We start from the raw sequence: 18,995 nt of genomic DNA on the forward strand, positions 1-18,995 counted from the left end.
TACTATCATGGTGATATTCTATTTTAAGGCTTTATGCAAATCTGAAGCTATTCTGGGTCTCCAAAACATCTTGGATATTGCAGACATAATCTGAAAGTTGCAGAGCATAGGGAAAGCTCTGAGAGATTTCAGTAAACTGAAGATCACTCCTATTTCCCTCAGTTTCTCCACTTCAAAACCAAAGGCAAATGCACCTAAAATTCCTAAGTATCTCAGATTACTGCCTAAGGTCAACATTTGACCATGATTCTCTTCAGCCAAGGGATAGATCCTGCCTGACACCAAGTACTTCAAACCATCTCCTCACCACAACTGCTGAGCAAACCAAGAGGCAAACCCTTCCCATGCTCGGCCTCAGCCAGTTCCTCTTTAAAATCAGACTCTGAAATACCTACCTGGAAAAGAAACCCTTAGAAAAGCCAGCTGATTTTTTAATTTTATTACGAGAAGTCTGCACAGGCACCACTGGGTACCACATTACCCCATAAAGATGTCAGCTTTTTAGTGATTGCAGCTCTGAAGGGAAGGCAGAAACAATAGAGCTCTGCCTTATAAGTACAGTGGCTCCGTGCTGGCGACAGAGACCATTTCCCCAAATGGTCAAAAAATTGAAGCAGCTCCTCTGTGGTTTTTGAAAGAGAAGTGCTTTAAAGCACACAACCCACTGTGATCCAAATGAAATAAAGCTTTCAGTGATACCTACAAGTCTTCCTGGAAGCAGCATCAGCATGTTGCAGCATTTATTTAGTTTATAAGGATATTTTCACAGAGTGTGAGCTTCCTGCCCTGACTTTGCTGCACTGCATTTTGTATTGACACAAACATCTCTGCAAGCTTTGGCTGCTGGGGGTTTAGAGGCTCAGTGCAAACAGGGAAGGGAGCTCAGGTGTCCTGCTCCCCTCTCCCTCTTTTCCTGCACACTGTGATCATTGCAGAGACCGAGCACAGCTTCTGCTCCATGTTCCTACTGCCAAAAAAGGAGCTGAGAGCAAACAAAGCCAAACACTCCTCCCTCCAAGATCAGCTACCAGGCTGCTGCCTGGCAAGGTGATGGAGCCCTTGTGGGCCACAGAAGGGGCAGAGAAGGGATGTGCCCTTCACACACCTGGTCCTACAGAAGGAATGTGGACCTGGGTACCTGATGTCCAGGCTCCACATCCAGCCCTGCCTTTAGGCCCTTTGCCAAGCAGTCCTGGAGAAATAAGGAGGACAGTGACTCTTATTCTGCTTCTCTGCCACTTTTCTGGTTGCTTAAAGCTTCCAAATTGTAATACTTTGGGCAAAGGATAAGTGCAGGTAGATGGCAGCTCTGGCACGGAATTTCCTGCTGCAGTTGTCAAAGGCTACAAAGACTTGAAAGATGAAGAGACATGAGCATTTCAGAACCTCACACAGCTTAGGAAATTGCAGCTGTATTCTCTTCTGACTTTATGTGTCATTGTGATCAGTGTAGAATTTTAATTTCATTAATGCCATCCACTCTATCATGTGTGATGCAAAAAATAGCTCCTGTGTCTGCTCACATTGGCAGGTACAAGCTGAAGCAGCCAAGGTGTCAATCTCAAGCCAAAAAAAATGAGGGCAAGCAGCCCCACTGCCTGAGGAGCACCTTGTTCTGCCAAAGAGAAGAGCTCTGACACAGCCAAAGTGCCCATTCTCCTGGCCAGGTGGATTTCTGGGAGCTTGTGGGGGTAGGAGTGCAACAGCCAAGCTATAAGAGAAATCAGAAGTGCTGCAGTGGAAAGAGGAGGCTGAAGTCATCCTATTGCTTCATTTGGAGCTGAGCAGCTCCTGCATCCCCCTGGAGTGAGCTGGGGAGAGCAGCAGGGCAGGGAACAATGTCCCAGCTCCTGCATCCCCCTGGAGTGAGCTGGGGAGAGCAGCAGGGCAGGGAACAATGTCCCAGCTCCTGCATCCCCCTGGAGTGAGCTGGGGAGAGCAGCAGGGCAGAGAACAATGTCCCAGCTCCTGCATCCCCCTGGAGTGAGCTGGGGAGAGCAGCAGGGCAGAGAACAATGTCCCAGCTCCTGCATCCCCCTGGAGTGAGCTGGGGAGAGCAGCAGGGCAGAGAACAATGTCCCAGCTCCTGCATCCCCCTGGAGTGAGTCAGGGAGAGCAGCAGAGCTGGTGGAACAATATCCCATTCTGCACTGGGAGTTATGCAAGAGCCTCCCAGTCACACGGGTAGAGGGGAGCAAAGAAAGGGCATTATTCACAGCCTGACATGGATGAACCCAGTTTAACACATGCACTTGGAAAACACTGTTCTCTCTGTTCAGTAATATTATTTCACATTCCACTCATTTTGATAACCTTTTCCTTCTCCCATCTACTCTGTTGACTGCCTGGAAAGTGGAGTAATGCCTTCTCCCGAGAGCTGCCAACATGCATAACAGATTTTTCTTTCTAGATACCACTGAGCCTCATTTTGCAATAAATAATTTAAAAATTCACACAATAAAAAGCTAGAGGAATTTAAAAGGGAAGCCTCTCTGCTTAACTTGACAGGAAAAAAGCACCAGGGTAGGAAATGGCTTCCCAGAATTTAGCTAACACTCTTAGATTGATATATCACTAATATGCCACCTTTTCCTCTGGCCAGAAAAGGGCAGCCTTGGAAAGGGATGTAGAAATAAAGAGTTTCAGTCCCCTATTTCAAACACTAAGTCATGTCTTTGTATCCCTTTGACATGACCTCAGCTTTGGGAAAAAATCTAGGGCAAGCCCTAATTTTATCTATGAAAGAAGTATTCTAAAATCACTTTATACAGATAAAGAAGAGATGATCCCTCTCTGTTAGAAAAACCCACATGTGGTGCTACATCTTTAACAATCTGTACATGCATTCATCTGTCAAGTGCCCTGGCAAATCCAGGAGGCAACAAAGGATCAAATCTACATGGTGAATTTGCAACTAAGAGCCAAGCAAATGACAAGACCACAGAGGTATTTTGTCCTTTGATATGCAATAGCACTTGGGGGAAATTTTCTGAGCTTGTTTATGATTTACTGTCCTCATTTCCAAGAGCATCCTTGATGCTGTGTGCCACACAATGTCCTGATGCTCAGCACACCAGAAACAAGAGATCCCACAGATGTAAAGGGAAATTTATATTTCATATCTTCAAAGGACTGAAGTAACTTAGAATAGAATGGAGCAGACCTCTTGAGAAGCAAAACCTACATTTTACAAGGAGACCTCAGACTAGAAAGGTTTCTTACCTATAATTCACTTTCCTTTCCTGTCTCTGAAACAAAACATTTGGCATATTTTAAGCTTCAGCTTTTACTTTGTCCTTTCTTTTTTGGTTGCCTTTTCTTTTTATTTTTTTTCCTTCAAGAAAAATGTCCTGGCTATTTTGTGCCTGTCTGACTCAAACTCAAGGAAGACAAAGCCATCCTTACACACTGTAATGTGGTGTTTCTGATCTACATTAGTGCATCTTCTCAGCAAATGTGTAACTCCAAAAACAGAAGCTATTTAAAACATTTTCTTCCTCTTCATTGCTTCCTTAAGTTAGAGGTACTGGACTTGGACCAGTAAAATCTAAACTTTAAGCATCCTTCCACACATCCAATTTTGAATCAAACTAAAAAGAGAAAGTATTTCCAGACAGATGTGCTAAAACAGAACTGGATGTTTAAAATTAAGCATTAGTTCAAAAGCTTCACTGAGTGAGGATCATTGTAAAAAAGCCACAAATGATTCTGCAACCAGCCAGCAACTGAGAAATGAAAATAAAAGCCTGGTGCCATCTGTGACAAGCATGGATTCCAGGATCCTGCATCACATGGAAAGCTGTCCTGCTCTAAACCTACAACTATGAAAAACAATTCTGGTAATACTTCCTTGCATCCAATGACATTGGGAAATCTTTGAAGTGCTGCTCCAAGGGCAGGAAGTTTGGTTCTACCTAGATCACAGAGGGAATGAAAATGTGTGGAAACTGCAAGCAGCCCTCAGGGGGCCCTCACAAGCCTGGCTGACACAGAACCTGGGGTGTTAGTCAAAACTGAGCTTGCATAAACTCCTTGAGAGCCAGATCAGCTCTGTTAAACTCACATACCACCCACTAAAAAAAAAAACCTGACTGTATCTGTTTAGAGTTTTTATATAAATAAAGGTGTCTCCAGAGATCTCCCAGGTTTTAATTAACCAGCAGACTGACTCAAGTAAGGCATTAAGCCTCAGAGGGTTTATCCTACCAGAAGGATTGAGAAAATAAACCTATCACATCCATGTTTACAAACAGTCTCCACCCTCCAGCTCACCTTTTCAACATCTGCTTTTGTCACGTTGATGTCAGCATCCATTTTCTCAAAATACTGCTGGGCTCGGTCAGCCTCTTTGCAATCCCGTTCAAACCGCCTTTTACTCTGACAAGAAAAACCAGGCACCTTCATTATGGGAAGCAAAAGATACCAAAATCTGCCTAAAATTCATGCCCGCCACTAAAACAATCTGTTGTAACAACTGAAGGATTTTAGAGCTCTCTTGTTTACACTGGAATACATTTTCATATTAATGAACTTCAAAAAACAGAGTTACCAGAGGCACATTTTTGGTCCCATTATCCAGGCTGCTCACATTTCAGTATTTTTCCTTTTTAGCATCACTTCCACTCTTGTAGATGGAATCATTCTCCTCCAACACTTAACCCCTTCCTTTTTGTAAATGAATGAGGGAGTTAATAAGATTTATAAATTTGAAAGTAGAGCTTCAGGTTATTGATAACCCCTTTTCTATCCTCTCCTGTATTTACAGCCACACTTTTCATTCATCACATGAATGCCAATTCCAATGTATATTTACTTTTGGGAAGCAGCACCTGACCCAGGAGATGCTCCTGTTCAATTTATTCAGACATTATGGAGCTGTTCAGCTTGCAGTGGAATATCTGAACAGGACCCTTAGGGACTCTGCAGTTTCAGCAATGCTTAGCACACTTTTCAAGTCATATCAAATGAAATGCTGCTCGTCATAGACAAAGAGCCCACACAAGCCAAATGTTCTGTTAAAACACTCTTTTGCAGGACTGAGTGTATTTAAGATAGGAGAGTTTTAAAAATCCAATTTCTATAACTTTTATCCATATACCTTTCTTTTTCCAAATAAAACATTTGGAACCATCTCTTTGAAAATAATATATCAATGACTTAAATGTCACATCTGAGGAATTTGCCACTTACTGCTTCAAGTTGTTTCCAGCAAGTTTCAATGTGTTGTTGTGCCTTTCTGCCATCATGGAAGTGCTGTTCAGAAAAAGAAAAGAGAAAGAAAACATTTTCAACAACAAAAGAACAAACAGTCAAGTATGCTCAAGAAAAAGCCCAAGCAGAAATCATCCTGACAGCTGTGTTCTGCAAGGCTGGCGAATTGAGCAGGTGTGTGATGACTATCTAATGTCTCAGCAGGCTGCAGATGGATATTTGCATCAATTATAGTGGTTAGTTCGACTAAAGCTAATTAATCCCTTTAGCAATTCTACCTTGTATTGTTCACTGTATCTCATAATTATTGGTTTCCCGTATCATGGGATCTGAAGCACTTTTATCTGATGAGTATTTCTTTGGTGACAGACTGAACACTGGCTTTAAATTAAAATTTCTCTCTACATGAATTTACCAAGATGCACTTGATTGGCACATTCTAACAACTGATGTTTGTCCTGATTTTCATTCAGACTCAACAAAAAAACCCTTTTCTTCCTAGTTACTAGCTGTGTGTCAAAGCCAGCTGCTCCTTCCTCTCAAGAGGTTTTTGGTGCCATGGTCCCTCCAGAATCCCTCTCTCCCAAACACTGGGGGTGAGTGTGTGCTCAGAGAATGAGGTGTAACACAAATTTTAAATTGAGATGTCAGCTAAACAAGGAACTCCTCTCCTGATGTGCTTTTTGGAACAAGAATCTTAATTGCAGTTGGTTTAAATAACAGTTCTTAGCCTTTACACAATGCTCTTTATCAAAGAATTTAATCTGTATTAGAGTTTATCCCTCTGTAGAATCACAGAATGGTTTGGGTGGGAAGGGCCCTCAAAGAACACTTTGTTCCTCCCCCTACCATGGCAGGGACACCTTGCACTGTCCAGGTGCTCCAAGCCCTGTCCAACCTGGCTTTGGGCACTTCCAGGGATGGGGCAGCCACAGCTTCTCTGGGCAAGCTGTTCTTCCATCTGCCTGCCTTTCCCTCAAGAGAAGCAATTCATTCCAGACCATTGTATAAGTCAGTGACCCAGCTCTGGACAGGAATGCGAGTGCACACACAGCTGACTGCTACAACAGGTTATTCCCCTCCACACACCACCCTGTAAAATAAATAATGAAGCAAACTGAAACAGGAAGAGAGAGGCCTTTCTTTTGTATTATTTGCTGGCAATTAGTTTTACTCAAATACAGGAATGGTGTCACAAAGTAAACTTGAAAAATAAAGGCCAGATATTGCCAGATAATCCCACTAGAATTCATGTGCTCTCAGGCCCAAGTGCAATCAGATTTTAGATAAATCTTAAGGAACGGGATACCTACAGTTTGTTGGGTTAAAAAAAGCTCACACTCCAGATCATTAACCTGCTACAAAATACCACAGTTCAAAAAATATGCCTGCAAGCACTTTACAATTGGCAGCTCCTTGGTTCCCTGCATCTCCCACGACAGCAACAGGTATTTTCCTGTGCCAGGGGAGAGAGGGACATTTCAGAGCTGCCATTCTGGCTCCATCAGACATGACAGCAGAAAGCCCAAAAAGTGCAATTCTCTACCATGCCATGTCCAATAGGCTCATTTAGCCTCCAAAATCACAGTAATGTTCACCATGTCTGCAAGAACAGAACAGCACCAGGGCTGCCCTGGGTGCTCTGCATGCTATCTGCAGTCCCAAGCACTGTCTGCTAAGGAGGGATGCTCACCTACAACTGAGCACAGGGACATTCTACAGCTGTAAGTGTCTGGATGGTGCTCATCTCCACATGAAAATTCTCAAAGCAGACAAGAGAGGCCCAGTGGCAGAACTGTTTTCCCTCCTGGCCCGTGCCATGCTCAGCTCTGGCTCTGCTCCTGCTCTCTGAGGAGGGAGCGCGTGTGGCCACTGGGCCATGGAGGGGGGAGCAGTGACAGCCTGGCACTGCTGGGACAGCAGAGACCTTCTCCAAACACTGCCTCGCCACACTGTGACATTAAAAAACCCCTGACATCACTGTAAAACTGCTGGGTGGCAGGGAAAGGCTCCAAGTTGATTTCAGTTCCCTTTGTAGATCCCCGAGTCCTTTCAACTCCGCGTGTGACAGATGCTGCCTCTTCCCTGCCAGGGGCTCCTCCTTTCAGCCTTTTGTCATCAGAGTTTAGGAAAACAGTCCCAAGGAGCAACAAAAACAATCCCAAGGAACAACTGTAATTTAACACCACATTTTTCAACATTTTGCTAATGAGCATGAAATTCATGGAAGCCTTTTAACAGTGAAGCTGGAGGTAAAATGACTCCAAAATCTTCATGTTGCCTCCCCTGCTTCCATCAGCCCCCATTTGTGTGCTCCCCACTTTGCTGGGGTAGGAAGGGACCTGGTTTGGGAGCAGCTGGACTGTGTGAAACCCAATACTGTCAATGACCCATAAACCTCAGGAAAACAACATGCCAGCTTCGTTTAACAGGAAACAATTGCAGAGAGGAGCTGAAGGATGAACTTGGAAACAAAAGCCTATCAGATAACAGGACGGGTATTTTTAAGCCTTTGTATTTGAATAATGTAATTTTAACAAGACATCCCTGTTACTTCTAAATTTGCCTTCTGTGTAAAACGAGCTGTACAAGCTTCTGGAAGTACATACAAGAAGCACTGAGCAATAAGACTGCATCCAGTTCAGATTTTGCTGCATTTTGATACTTTTTTTTTTTAGAAACTCTTCTGCACAAATGGAATACTGAAATGTAAAATGGGCATTGTTGAAGAGTATTAAATAGTGAAATATTAAATAGTGATAAATAGAGGATTGCATCACATCTTGAAGAGTTCAGGGAAATACTGCTTTAAGTTCAACCAATTTCTAAATATACTTATAGCCCCTAATTCTTGCTGTGTTGTCCCATATATATTTTTGTTGTGAGCTAAGGCACTTCTGGTTTTGCAAATCTTTTGCCCTCAAATGGTAATTTCTGCCTTCCAAAAATTCATATTTAAATACAGCAAGGAAGTGGGACCTTCTAAATATCTGTATTTCTTCACTGGCCCAATTTTATGGGTAAGAAAAGTCAAGGCACTACGGTCAAATCATCTGCCTAAAGCCATACAGGAAGCCTCCAGTTTCCTCAAACCATGCACTATCTTCAACTTCTGCAAACTCATTTCCTTTACAATCCTCTTAAGCAGCAAATGTCCTTTACCTTTACCTCCTCCTCCCTCCAAAACCCCAGCAAAAATAACTCTAAGCTCAACTATTCTTTGATGAGGTTTCAAGATACAAGTTCTAATTTAAATAAATTTCTTTGAACAAATCAAATAATTGGTTGTTCTACTCCTGAACATTTAGCAAATGGAAACATGACAAACAATTTAGAAAATCCTGTGGCAAGCTACCACTCTTAGCCACAGCATTTCAGCAGCACACAAGGATGAATTTAGAGTCATTGATACAATATTGCTTTTTCCTCCTCCCAAACTGAATGTCCAAACTAATGCCCTCAATCAGGCTGTTTATAAAAAATCAGAGTATGAGCGAGATATTCAATTAATAAACTCCTCAAGTGTGCCAGTGAGACATTAGCAGCAGTGTTGGTGGCTCACATGCCGTGATTTCCTCCAGACTTTTCACCCATATCCACAGAATTCTAAAAACACATTAGAAACACAGTAAAGTGAAAAGTTTGGGGTTATTAGTGTTCATTAAGTCAACCCCCCAAAATCACCCTGAAGTCTGTATTTTGCAGTCTTTGGCTGGCAAGCACTGTGCCAACTTTAAGATTTCCCTGAACAATATTTTACTGAACTATTAAACCAACTAAATGGCCCAAAACACAGCAGCACTGCCCAAACTCAACCCATAGATGAGCACAACTGTCCTTTTCCCTGTGCAAAGGCCATCGTGTCCCAGGGTGCTCTGAACAATCCACAATGGCCATGGTTTGACTGGACAACTCCATCCATTCCAGCTCACAGGATTAACACAATAATGCAGGTTATAGGTGATCTCAGGAGAGTTCACAGATCAAAGTTTGAGCTCAATTCATGACTAAGCACCACCACTTCAACCAGACCCAAGTGCAGTCTTTCCTTCAACACTTCCAAGGATGGTGACTCCACCACCTCCCTGCCAGCCCAATCCAACCTTTTCCATGATGAAATTCTTCCTGGAATTCCAAAATTCAGTTGTTAAGAGTTGAGATACTTTTATCAGAGTATTAAGTCGCTCATGTGAGGACTGTGGATTAACTGAACTTTTTTAAAGCTTTTTATATTCAAAAAGCTCACAGCTCAAGGAATGAGCTCTTCCCTTTGCAAATCCAGCCACGGGGATTGGTGTGCTCTCCTCATTAGGATGCTGCCTGTGTGTGGAACAGCTGGGGAGCAATCCTGGCTGCTGTGCAATCAAAGACAAACCTCTCATTGACTTTTGTTGGGCTCAGATTTCACCCGTGTTGATCAAAACGCCGGGAGCAGCGAGCGAGGGTCCCACAATGCTGAGCCTGTTCCTGCCAACACTGCCACAATCAGGAGCAGCAGGATATTTTTGCAAAACTTCCTTGGTATGCACGAGGGTTTACACAGCCCCAGAGCTCACCCAGCAGACAACAACAGCTTGTTAGAAGATGCATCTTATATTTTTTTTTTCCCTTGACCTTTTGAGAGGAGCAAGAGAAAAGATGTTGCTAAAAGCATCTAATGAAGGACAACACATTCCAGTATTTTTGCTGAGGAGTTCCTGGGCAATTTTAAATTAAATAATTGCCTGAAACATGTAAATTACCAGTATGACAATAGGGCTGCTTAGGCTCTGTCTAAACTGATCCTGTGAAACCTTTTTAAAAAGGCTGTAATAAGACAGCCTTGTTTTTCTTAAACAAACAGGAGTTGATTACATGGTTAAACTAAAGATTTGTACATCTATAGTATATCTGTATTAGAAATAATCACAGAAACAGCCTTAATTTATATGCATAGCATATGGTTCATTTGACAACATCAAGAATTCTCAAAAAAAATATATCCAAGGCAAGGGTACTTCATTCTCTTTTCTATTTACATGTGAGACAATAAAACAGACTGACAAAATAGTTACCTTTGGCTTCTGTAACAAGTACTCCCAGCTCACACTGATAATAAATATAAATACAGTACTTCATCCTCCAATTCAAACTCTTATCTCCATTTTTGTTACAAGTGATTTCTAAAATAATGGCTAGTGATTAAAGCACACCAGAGACGGAAATAAGAGAACACTATTTTTTCCTCAATTTTCTCAGCAACTCTTGCAAAAAGCCTTGTCAAAAGTTTTTCTTTTCCTGGCTGCAAAGACAGGAAACAGTCTCCTCCAAAGAAATCTTTGTTTCCAAAAATAGCAACATGTTCTTGAGGTCTTATCTCTCTCAGTTGTAGTAAGAGGAGCATAAGACAGTCCTGTGAATGTTGACATGAAATTCATTACCATTTTAACACATATTCATCATCTACTTGATATTGGGGCATAACCCTGTTCTCCTTTGCAATAACCAAGTACTTATCAACTTGGTTAAGCCTGGAACAATTTATACAAATATCTGGTTCAAGGTTGAACTTAATCTGATGGAAGTATCTGCTCCTGAAGTGGTGCATTCCAAAGAAATTCCATTTAATAAGCACCATGGACCAAAGCTTCTCAGCCTTCAAATTCCAGATCAGCTGCACATGACAACCTGAAGTAGCTGCCCCTGTTGTTACTGAGCTGTAACAGAATGATGGATGGGGTTTGGAGCATCCTGGACCAGTGGAAGGTGTCCCTGCCCTGGGCAGGGAGTTGGAATGAGATCATTTTTAAGGTCCCTTCCAAACCAAACCATTCTGTGACTCCCTGGTGATTGGCATAAACCTAAGAGACATTGTGGCAGTAATATTTATGGTAACTTGCCATTTTCATGCTACTTATGACAGACAAAGTCCTTATATTGGGAATTGGGATGGAGAACTTCTTCTCAGGCAGAGAGACAATCCTGCAGCTTCCAGCAGAGCTCCATGGCAGCAGAGCTGAGGGATCCTCAGGAGCACTCTGCTGCACTGGCCAGCTCCTGGCCAGCTCCTGCTCAACCATCTGCCCTCGGGGCAGCAAGGCCAGCAGGCCCTGGAACCAGCGAGCACACAGGTGTGACAGGCTGTTTGGAGATCATGTACCCTCCTCCAAGCCACCCCTAGGGACTGATCTTGTCCTTAAAAGCTGACAGGGGCCCATATGCTCCACAAAAGCAAACCTAGGGCTTTTAAATGAAGATACATTATTACTACTAAAACTATGGTGTGAAAAAAAAGTTGTTTGTGCTTTTATATCCTTCCGTGGAATTAGAGGAACGTGTTGCTCTAGCTTTCATCTCTTCTCATTCCTAGCATTGTCACCAAGTTCTCCTTCCACTGATCCACAGTTAAAAGATGTCATTTCAAATGGTCTGTGGCTTTCCTGTGGAAGACTTGCACTACAAAAACTAGAAGATGTAGAAGCTAATGCCTCAACATGCAAGGAAATACTTTTAGCTGTTTCCATACACCCTTCATGCACACATTCACCTACACGGAAGTATCAAGACTTGCAACAGAAATATAAAACATTAAATGTCAGCAAAAAAGCCAGCTGAAGGTGCCCACATGTACCACAGGCTTGGATGAACATCTCCACAGTTCACATATGCACTACTCATCAGGCTTTATTGTTGCTCTTTCTTTTCAGGCCAGCCTCTGTGGCTCTACAGGCAGAACACAAAGGGAAAAATGCATCCATGGCCAACGCTCAACCCCCTCACCCTCAGGCATCTCCAGTCATGCACTGAGCAGGAAATGTTGCTGTTCATAGAAGGCATCTCTCGTCTTGTCCCTCTAAAGGGCTCTTGCTGTGCAGAGCACCAGGCTAATTCACACAAAATGGAACTACATTTGTTAGTAAACACATTTTGTTTTCCCAGTCTGATTCCTTCATGTTGTAAACAGAAGCCAATTTATTTATTTGGGCTATCATTTCATAGTTCAATGTACCCATTCAAAACTGGGAAGAGCAGGATATGAAGCTGAGTGGTCTCAACTTTGAATCCTGCTAAATCCAATGGTCACATTATACCTTTCAGTTGGATGGGATATTACTATTACTTTCCCACACAAAAATGCTTTGGAAACTTCCATAATAAGCACTTGCTTTTCCCCCTCACTGAACAGCCCTTCACAGCACAATTCTATGATAACACACCAATACTTAACACAGCTCCATTGCATTTATGATCCATAACTTGGTGAAAACCAACAAACACTCCATAAGAACACAGAGTTTATTATGATCTTTCCTAAATAATCTTCTGCATTCTTAATTTTTTTTCATAATTACCCCTTAACACTCTACTGGTACAATTTAACTTAACAAAATACAGCTGAAATACCTCACAAGAAAATGGATGAATATTTAGAGTAGGACTGTTGTGCAGTGTATTTATCAAGCACAACAAATTCCCATAAATACCTTTATATTTAGATTAAAATTAAGACCTTCATTCATAGGGCAATGAGCTGGAAGTGGGTTAGTCACAAAACAAGAGTTGGGGAAAGCTTGGTTTAAATTGCATCAAGGTGAAGTTTGGCAAATCACTTCCTTTCACTGTCACTCTTTTCCTTTCCCACCCCTCACCTGACCATTAGTTTGTGACTTCTGGAAGGCAGCAATGTCTCTCTGTGCCCCTGCAGCACAAAGCACAGCTGTGCTCCAAACACCCAGAGACCTTGAGGCACATCCAAAATGCAACATGGAGAAATCCATTGTGCTCCTGGCAGGGCTGTGTGCTGCCACCCTGCCTCACGCCTGCTCCACGCTGCAGAAATCCTCTGGAAACCACAGGACTATTTGCAGAACAGGGCACTATTCAGAATGAGTGAACGTGACAGAATTCCTCCAATTATTTACTTTTCATCAACACCTGAGGGCCTACAAGAAACAGAAAGTCCTCTGAGAGGCACCCCCTGCATGAATGCACACAAGGAGGGTCCACCATAAAGAACCAGACCTGTTCTGCCCCCATGGCACCCATAAGGATTCATTCATTCCCTGTTCCCCTTCTATCCCCTCACAAAATGGAATGTATTGACATCAGGTAAATTCTCTTCCAACCACAGAATCCCAGTGCTGCACCAGCTCAGTCTGCAGCAAAGCCCATGGATTCTGACCTTCATGCTTGATTGTATGGAGCCAGAGCAGCCCCAAGGGGAGGTGGAGGTAGAGGTGAGAGCAGCAGCAGTAATAAGAGGGATAGTTCATGACTCCCAAATACATTTTTAGCAAAGCTGCCATAAGCAGTGGCTATCCAGAGCAGCTGCTGCCAGAGGAGGCCATGAGATTCAGACCTAGTTTGTGACCAGAAATCTAAATCAGAATGGCCCCAGGAAATAATTCTTGAATTTCTATCCAAATTACAGAATTGGATGGATTCCTCAGCCATTATTGGATCTGTAAATCAACTATGCCCTGTGAAGTGTTAAGGGAAAAAATAAGCCAGTAAACAGAAATTCTCAGTGGTTGGCTCAGTATATTTCCAACCTAGAAGTGTATTACATGTCAGTGCTTGTGAAGTAAAGTCCAAACACTCGACATGACAGGATCACCACCTTTTGTCAAAGATGGACAAGATTAAGAGCCAGTTTTGTAATACTGCAGGTTACAGAATCATAAGGTTGGAAGAGACCTTCAAGATTATCGAGGTCAAACTTGACATTTTTGAGAGCTAGCCCAAAGAGAGGCTTTGGTGACATTGGGGTGACATGAAGCATGACTGCAGAAGTAAGTTTTTTCCCTAAACCACTCAGAGGTGATTCCCACCTCATTTGTGTGACTTGATGACATCTTCCAACAGCAATTCAGTCACGGCCATCTAACCTCAACAGCCTCAAGAGGAATATGGATGGGACATGCCCTTCACACAACACAGAACTGAAATTTGAGCTTTTAACCAGCTAACAGGGACCCTGAGGATGAGAATTTCTCCTAAGAGAGCATGGACACAGTAAGATCAAGACAGTACAAGAAGAAGTTCGAGTGAGGAACTGCACTACAGAGAGTTTCACTTCACTGGGCAGCTGGGAAGAACTGAAACAACACAAGGAGTTCTCCCTCTCGCCGTGTGAAAAGCAGGCAGGGTGTGTACCCAACTTCAGTGACTGTGAGGGCAAAACAACTCATTTGGTCCAGTGACAACACTGAGAGCAATCCTATGGAAGAGGAACCTGTAATATGATAAAGTCATTGATTTACCTTTGCTCCTAAAGATATTTAAGTTTCACACAAGGAGTCTTTGCCTGATTTTTTGTAACTACTTTCTGAAGGTCAAAAGCCATCATGCAACAAAGCACAGGATCTGAAAAAATGTAAAGGTAACACAGAACTCTCCCAAGCTCTGAATCAGATCAGAGGAAAAAGGAGTTGTTCTCTCTCTTGAACAACAGCACCAAAGCACTGACCTTGCACATCATCCCACTTGTCCAACCTGCACACTTGTCCTGCCTGGTTTTGATCAGTTGCTTCTTTCCTTATTTTCACCACTAGCAACCATCTTTTATAGAAAAACCATGACCTAGGCAGCCATCAAGCACACCTTTCAGAGAGCCAAACAAACCCAATATATGTACAATTTGCATGCCAAATGAATTTTACCCAGCATAAAACAAACTCAAGGCATGATACAGTATCAGTTCTGCACCACTTACAGGCCAGAGGCTTGCACTTGGGAAAACCCAAGAAGTGATTTATTACTGTGTGACCCTGATCATCTGCTGGTGTAATTCCACTTGAATCAATAGTTAAATGAATATGAAAACAGAACAGAGCAGGCAGGCACCAGCCCCCACATGTTCAAAGGTCACCAGCCACACTCATTGCCCACGACTCCAGCAAACCATCAAAGGGGATGCACAGGACACAGAAGCTGTATTTAGAGTTATTTGAAAAAATTCTTCCCTGTGAGGGTGCTGAGGCCCCAGCACAGGTTGCCCAGAGAAGCTGTGGCTGTCCCATCCCTGGAAGTGTTCAAGGCCAGGCTGGCCAGGGTTTGGTGCAGGGTGGTCCAATTGTCCCTGGGAGCCCATGGGATGTCTAAGGTCCCCTCCAACCCCATTCTGATTTGCCTGACCACCTTCTGCTGGACTGGAGTCCATCTTCCATACATTTACAGTTATGACACCTCTGTGTATCATTTCCATCTTCCAGATGGGAAAGTAAAACTAAAAGAGCAAAAGTGCTTATCTACCACAGCCATGCTGAAATCACTGGAAATTTGTACCATTTTACAGGTATTTGGACACCTGAATGACTTAATTCAAGACTCAGTGGACAAGAATGTGGGTCTCCCAACTCCTACACATGGACCCAGCCCCAGGAGTGGCTCATCCAAATGATTCTTTGGACTGGAGAGCAGCAGCTGATGGCAGAACAAACAGCGAGCACGAGAACTCTGCCAACAAAATTTCTGGAAATACCAAGTCATTCATTAATTGATATCATAAAAGGTTCTGCCTAAGCTGCAGCTCCCTGTAATATTTACACAACATCCACCCTCCCCTCCTGCAGATCTCAGCAGGATCAATGCTTTTACAGGATGAAGTGTATGAAAAATGCCTGAGGGCGGGAACAGTTTCCTTTTCAACACCATTTTCTCATGAGTGAGAAATCTACAGGAACCAGACAAGGATTCCTAATTCCTATAAGCTTCTATTTGTGTTGCAAGAACAAAACAACTGTGACTGACAAGTTTTCTGTTAAAGGCCAGTAATTATCAGCAACAGCAGGTAAATACACTCAGTTGCCTTTTGCTGTTCCCATGCTCTTATCACTAGGCCAATATTAAACTAATTTTCCTGTCATTCACCCCTTACTTATGTGAGCCATACTTACTAGAAGTTTACAAACAAAACAAAAACCCAATAGTTACTCCTCAAATTCTTTACAAGAAATATTGCAAGCCTCTCTTCCATGGTACTTAGAACATCTAGACATTCCAATCAACTTACATGCCCATGTAATTGAAAAAAGAGGTAAAAACAGGAGCTGACAGAAAAATGCCATACTAGAATGCTGCTTTTTTCCCTTTTTAAATCCTTTTTGCACAGATCCACACTGGATACAAGGTCACAGAGGGGCTGAGAAAACATTCTCATCACAGCTATATGTAAAACACCCTTCCATGCTGTCCCTGAAAGATTACACACCATTCTGCAGATTAAAGGTATGTCTATATATTCTTTTCCTCTGTTGACAGAATTATCATTCTAGTGCTATACTTAGAAAAAGGTGGTGATTTCCAGAGCTCTGCTCCCACACAGCACCTCAACACATGCTCAGTGTTTAGTGGAACTATTTATAAATGTATAAGTTCTGCAGGAGTATTTTTGCACTTTCCAAAATAGACCAACAGCTTGGAAATGAAATATAATGCTCTGATGCTCCCTTTGCACTTTGCTTAGTCATTTCATACCTGTTCTGTGAGCATTTGTAGTGCTTAGAATCCTTCTTCTATGCTCACACATCCAGGAGATAAAAGGGTTCAAGGCAAAGAAGGAAATCACATCTCAACTATCCATTTTACAGAGCTGGTGATGTGCAAATTAATCAGCTTTGAACATTCACTCTAGCAGGCACATAGGTCCCTAAAGTACCAGCTGCAATAGAGCACTAACATAAAGCTATTAATTCTACCAGTCTTGAAGGACAACAGATTGAAACCCACATTTCCCCCCTTCACCAAACAAGACAAACACCCTATTTCTTATCAAAATCATTTTCAAAGAGTCTCCTTGGCCAGATCTGGCTGAGAAGCACAAAAAATGTGAATCAAAATCCAAATAATTCTTCCAATCAGCCTCAGCACTGCAGCTCCTCTGTTGATTTCAGGCTTTGCACAGTGCTGCTGGACTCTTCCCCAAGCAAGCTTTTGGCTAACAGAGCCCTAAGCACAGATGGGTCTCTGACCTTATTTAGGAGGGATTCTCCTGCAGGCATTCCTGTCTGATTTTATAACATTTGATTCAAACGGTTCAGCGACTTGGCCAGGGCACATAACCCACTTCTTCAATGCCTGGTTCATTAGCACAGCTCATGTTTATTAACTACAAATAAATCCCACTTAACACTGAACTCCACCACCACTAATTAGCGGTCTTAAATAGCAATTCCTTGTGAATAATGAATACAAAAGGATGGGTTACCGATTTCCTCTCCTGTTTCAGCTCCTGCACGTAGCGGGTCAGCTCTGCAGTGATCAGGGAGGTCATGTTCTCTGAGATGACCTCGTGCTGTCCAGCATAGTCATTCATTTCATTTAAAGTGGCTAGGAAGGCTCTAGTTGATGTGTACCTGCAAAGGACAGAAATGCATTTTGGTTTTAGTCCCTTTCTTTTCTGACAGACACACTGCAAAGGGAGCTGGGATCCTCCTTAAGCACTCAGCATTGCTATGAATTAGCACAGATTCACTGGAAGGAATTTCTCCAAAGGAAGCCTGTCACACACTGACAGTTGTCTGATAAGTCTATCTCAATTTAGACAGTTTGACACTGGCTCTTAAAATATCACCACTTTAGAGTGCCAGGTTCTTTATCAGCACAGTTCTGGGGCTTCAGTTTTCTAATCTCTACTCACCAAACATTTCTAGTTATACTCTCTGAAGTCCTACAATTCAGTGCACAGAGTCATCAGTATATCCTACCTGGAAAAATCCTGTCTAAGCAAGCAAAATTTTGGCCAGCATAGCCTAGAAAAGAAAGTTTTTCATAGTGTAAATTTTATTTAAATCAGATATAGCTTCTAAAGTTTTCAAATAAGTAGATAGTTTACTAACCAGGTATTGTCAACACATATTTTTTTAATGCCTTCCATCATAAGGTTTATTTTTTCATATCAAATAATCTCCCATACAGCATTCCATGTATTATTGACAGGAAGAAACATCTGTGCACGCAAACTTTGAAGCAGCAGATTATGTCACTGGTATATTCAGCCCAGTGCCACCAGAGCTGCATTTAAATACCCCAGCTGGCTGTGCTGGGCAGCTGGAAGCCAGCAGCAAGACACTACTACATACTAGAAAACCTATTGTTGTTGTTGTTTTTATTATTCTAATTCTAAAATAGTAGTGGCCTGCACTGGTAACATCACCTAAAGGTGAAAAATCAAAGCAAAGAGGGAGATATTTAGAGGAAATAGAATGGAGTGGTACCAGTAGGGATGAAAAAGGCATCAGATGAAAATAAAAACAGGAGAAACTAAAAAGGGGACTAAAAGGGACTAAAACCTTTATAAGCAGAAACATTCACAGTGAAGATGTTAAATGAGAGAAATCCCAATTGCAAAAAAATCCCAAGGTATAAAAAGGCACAGAACTGGAGACTGACAATGAGCTTGAAAAAGCTGATTTTTAGCCAGGTTGTCTCCAAGCAGCATCTGAGGCACCCAAAGGTCACATGAGAAATCCCCAGACATTGTCTGAGACATGAAGTAACCACACTGAGGTGAACACTGTATTTATAAAGGGCAAAGGATGCACAGGATCTTCTGTGCCACATCACATAGAATCACTCAACTCCAATATCCTTTTTCAGCAATGAAGGATGTGCCAAAACCCATTGTAGTAAATTCAAAATACCCATTTATGGTAGAGCTATCCAAGGCAGATTTATTCCTAATCCTGGGTAAAGACCAAAACAGCCACTGTGCTGGTAACATAATCTTCCTTGTGTAAATACCAATACCTCAGGAAACAATAGCATAAATAACTGATTCCCAAACAATGTTACTAAAAACAAAT

At 42.3% G+C, this 18,995-nt stretch overlaps 1 protein-coding gene and 1 long non-coding RNA gene across 21 annotated transcripts in view; one reads left to right on the top strand and one right to left on the bottom strand.

Annotated features, from left to right (window-relative positions):
• The window catches only part of FNBP1 (formin binding protein 1), an 89,134-nt gene that overhangs the window by 35,210 nt on the left and 34,929 nt on the right, over nt 1–18,995 (bottom strand). For 12 of the 20 annotated variants that reach the window (XM_064393340.1, XM_064393339.1, XM_064393332.1 and 9 more), the window contains exons 4-6: nt 17,399–17,546; nt 5,191–5,253; nt 4,273–4,377 (exon numbers count right to left, since the gene is read on the bottom strand). In XM_064393340.1, coding sequence (XP_064249410.1) covers nt 4,273–4,377; nt 5,191–5,253; nt 17,399–17,546 — 316 coding nt within the window. Of the gene's footprint in view, nt 1–4,272; nt 4,378–5,190; nt 5,254–17,398; nt 17,547–17,897; nt 17,943–18,995 lie in introns of all 20 variants that reach the window. The other 8 variants (XM_064393325.1, XM_064393338.1, XM_064393337.1 and 5 more) reach the window with 1 other exon arrangement.
• Nucleotides 13,081–14,423, top strand: LOC135283275 (uncharacterized). The gene is made up of 3 exons (XR_010349124.1): nt 13,081–13,427; nt 13,860–13,982; nt 14,056–14,423. It is a non-coding gene; the product is annotated as an uncharacterized LOC135283275 (long non-coding RNA).

Source organism: Passer domesticus, chromosome 18 (genome assembly GCF_036417665.1).
Source record: "Passer domesticus isolate bPasDom1 chromosome 18, bPasDom1.hap1, whole genome shotgun sequence".
Classification (NCBI taxonomy): domain Eukaryota; kingdom Metazoa; phylum Chordata; class Aves; order Passeriformes; family Passeridae; genus Passer; species Passer domesticus.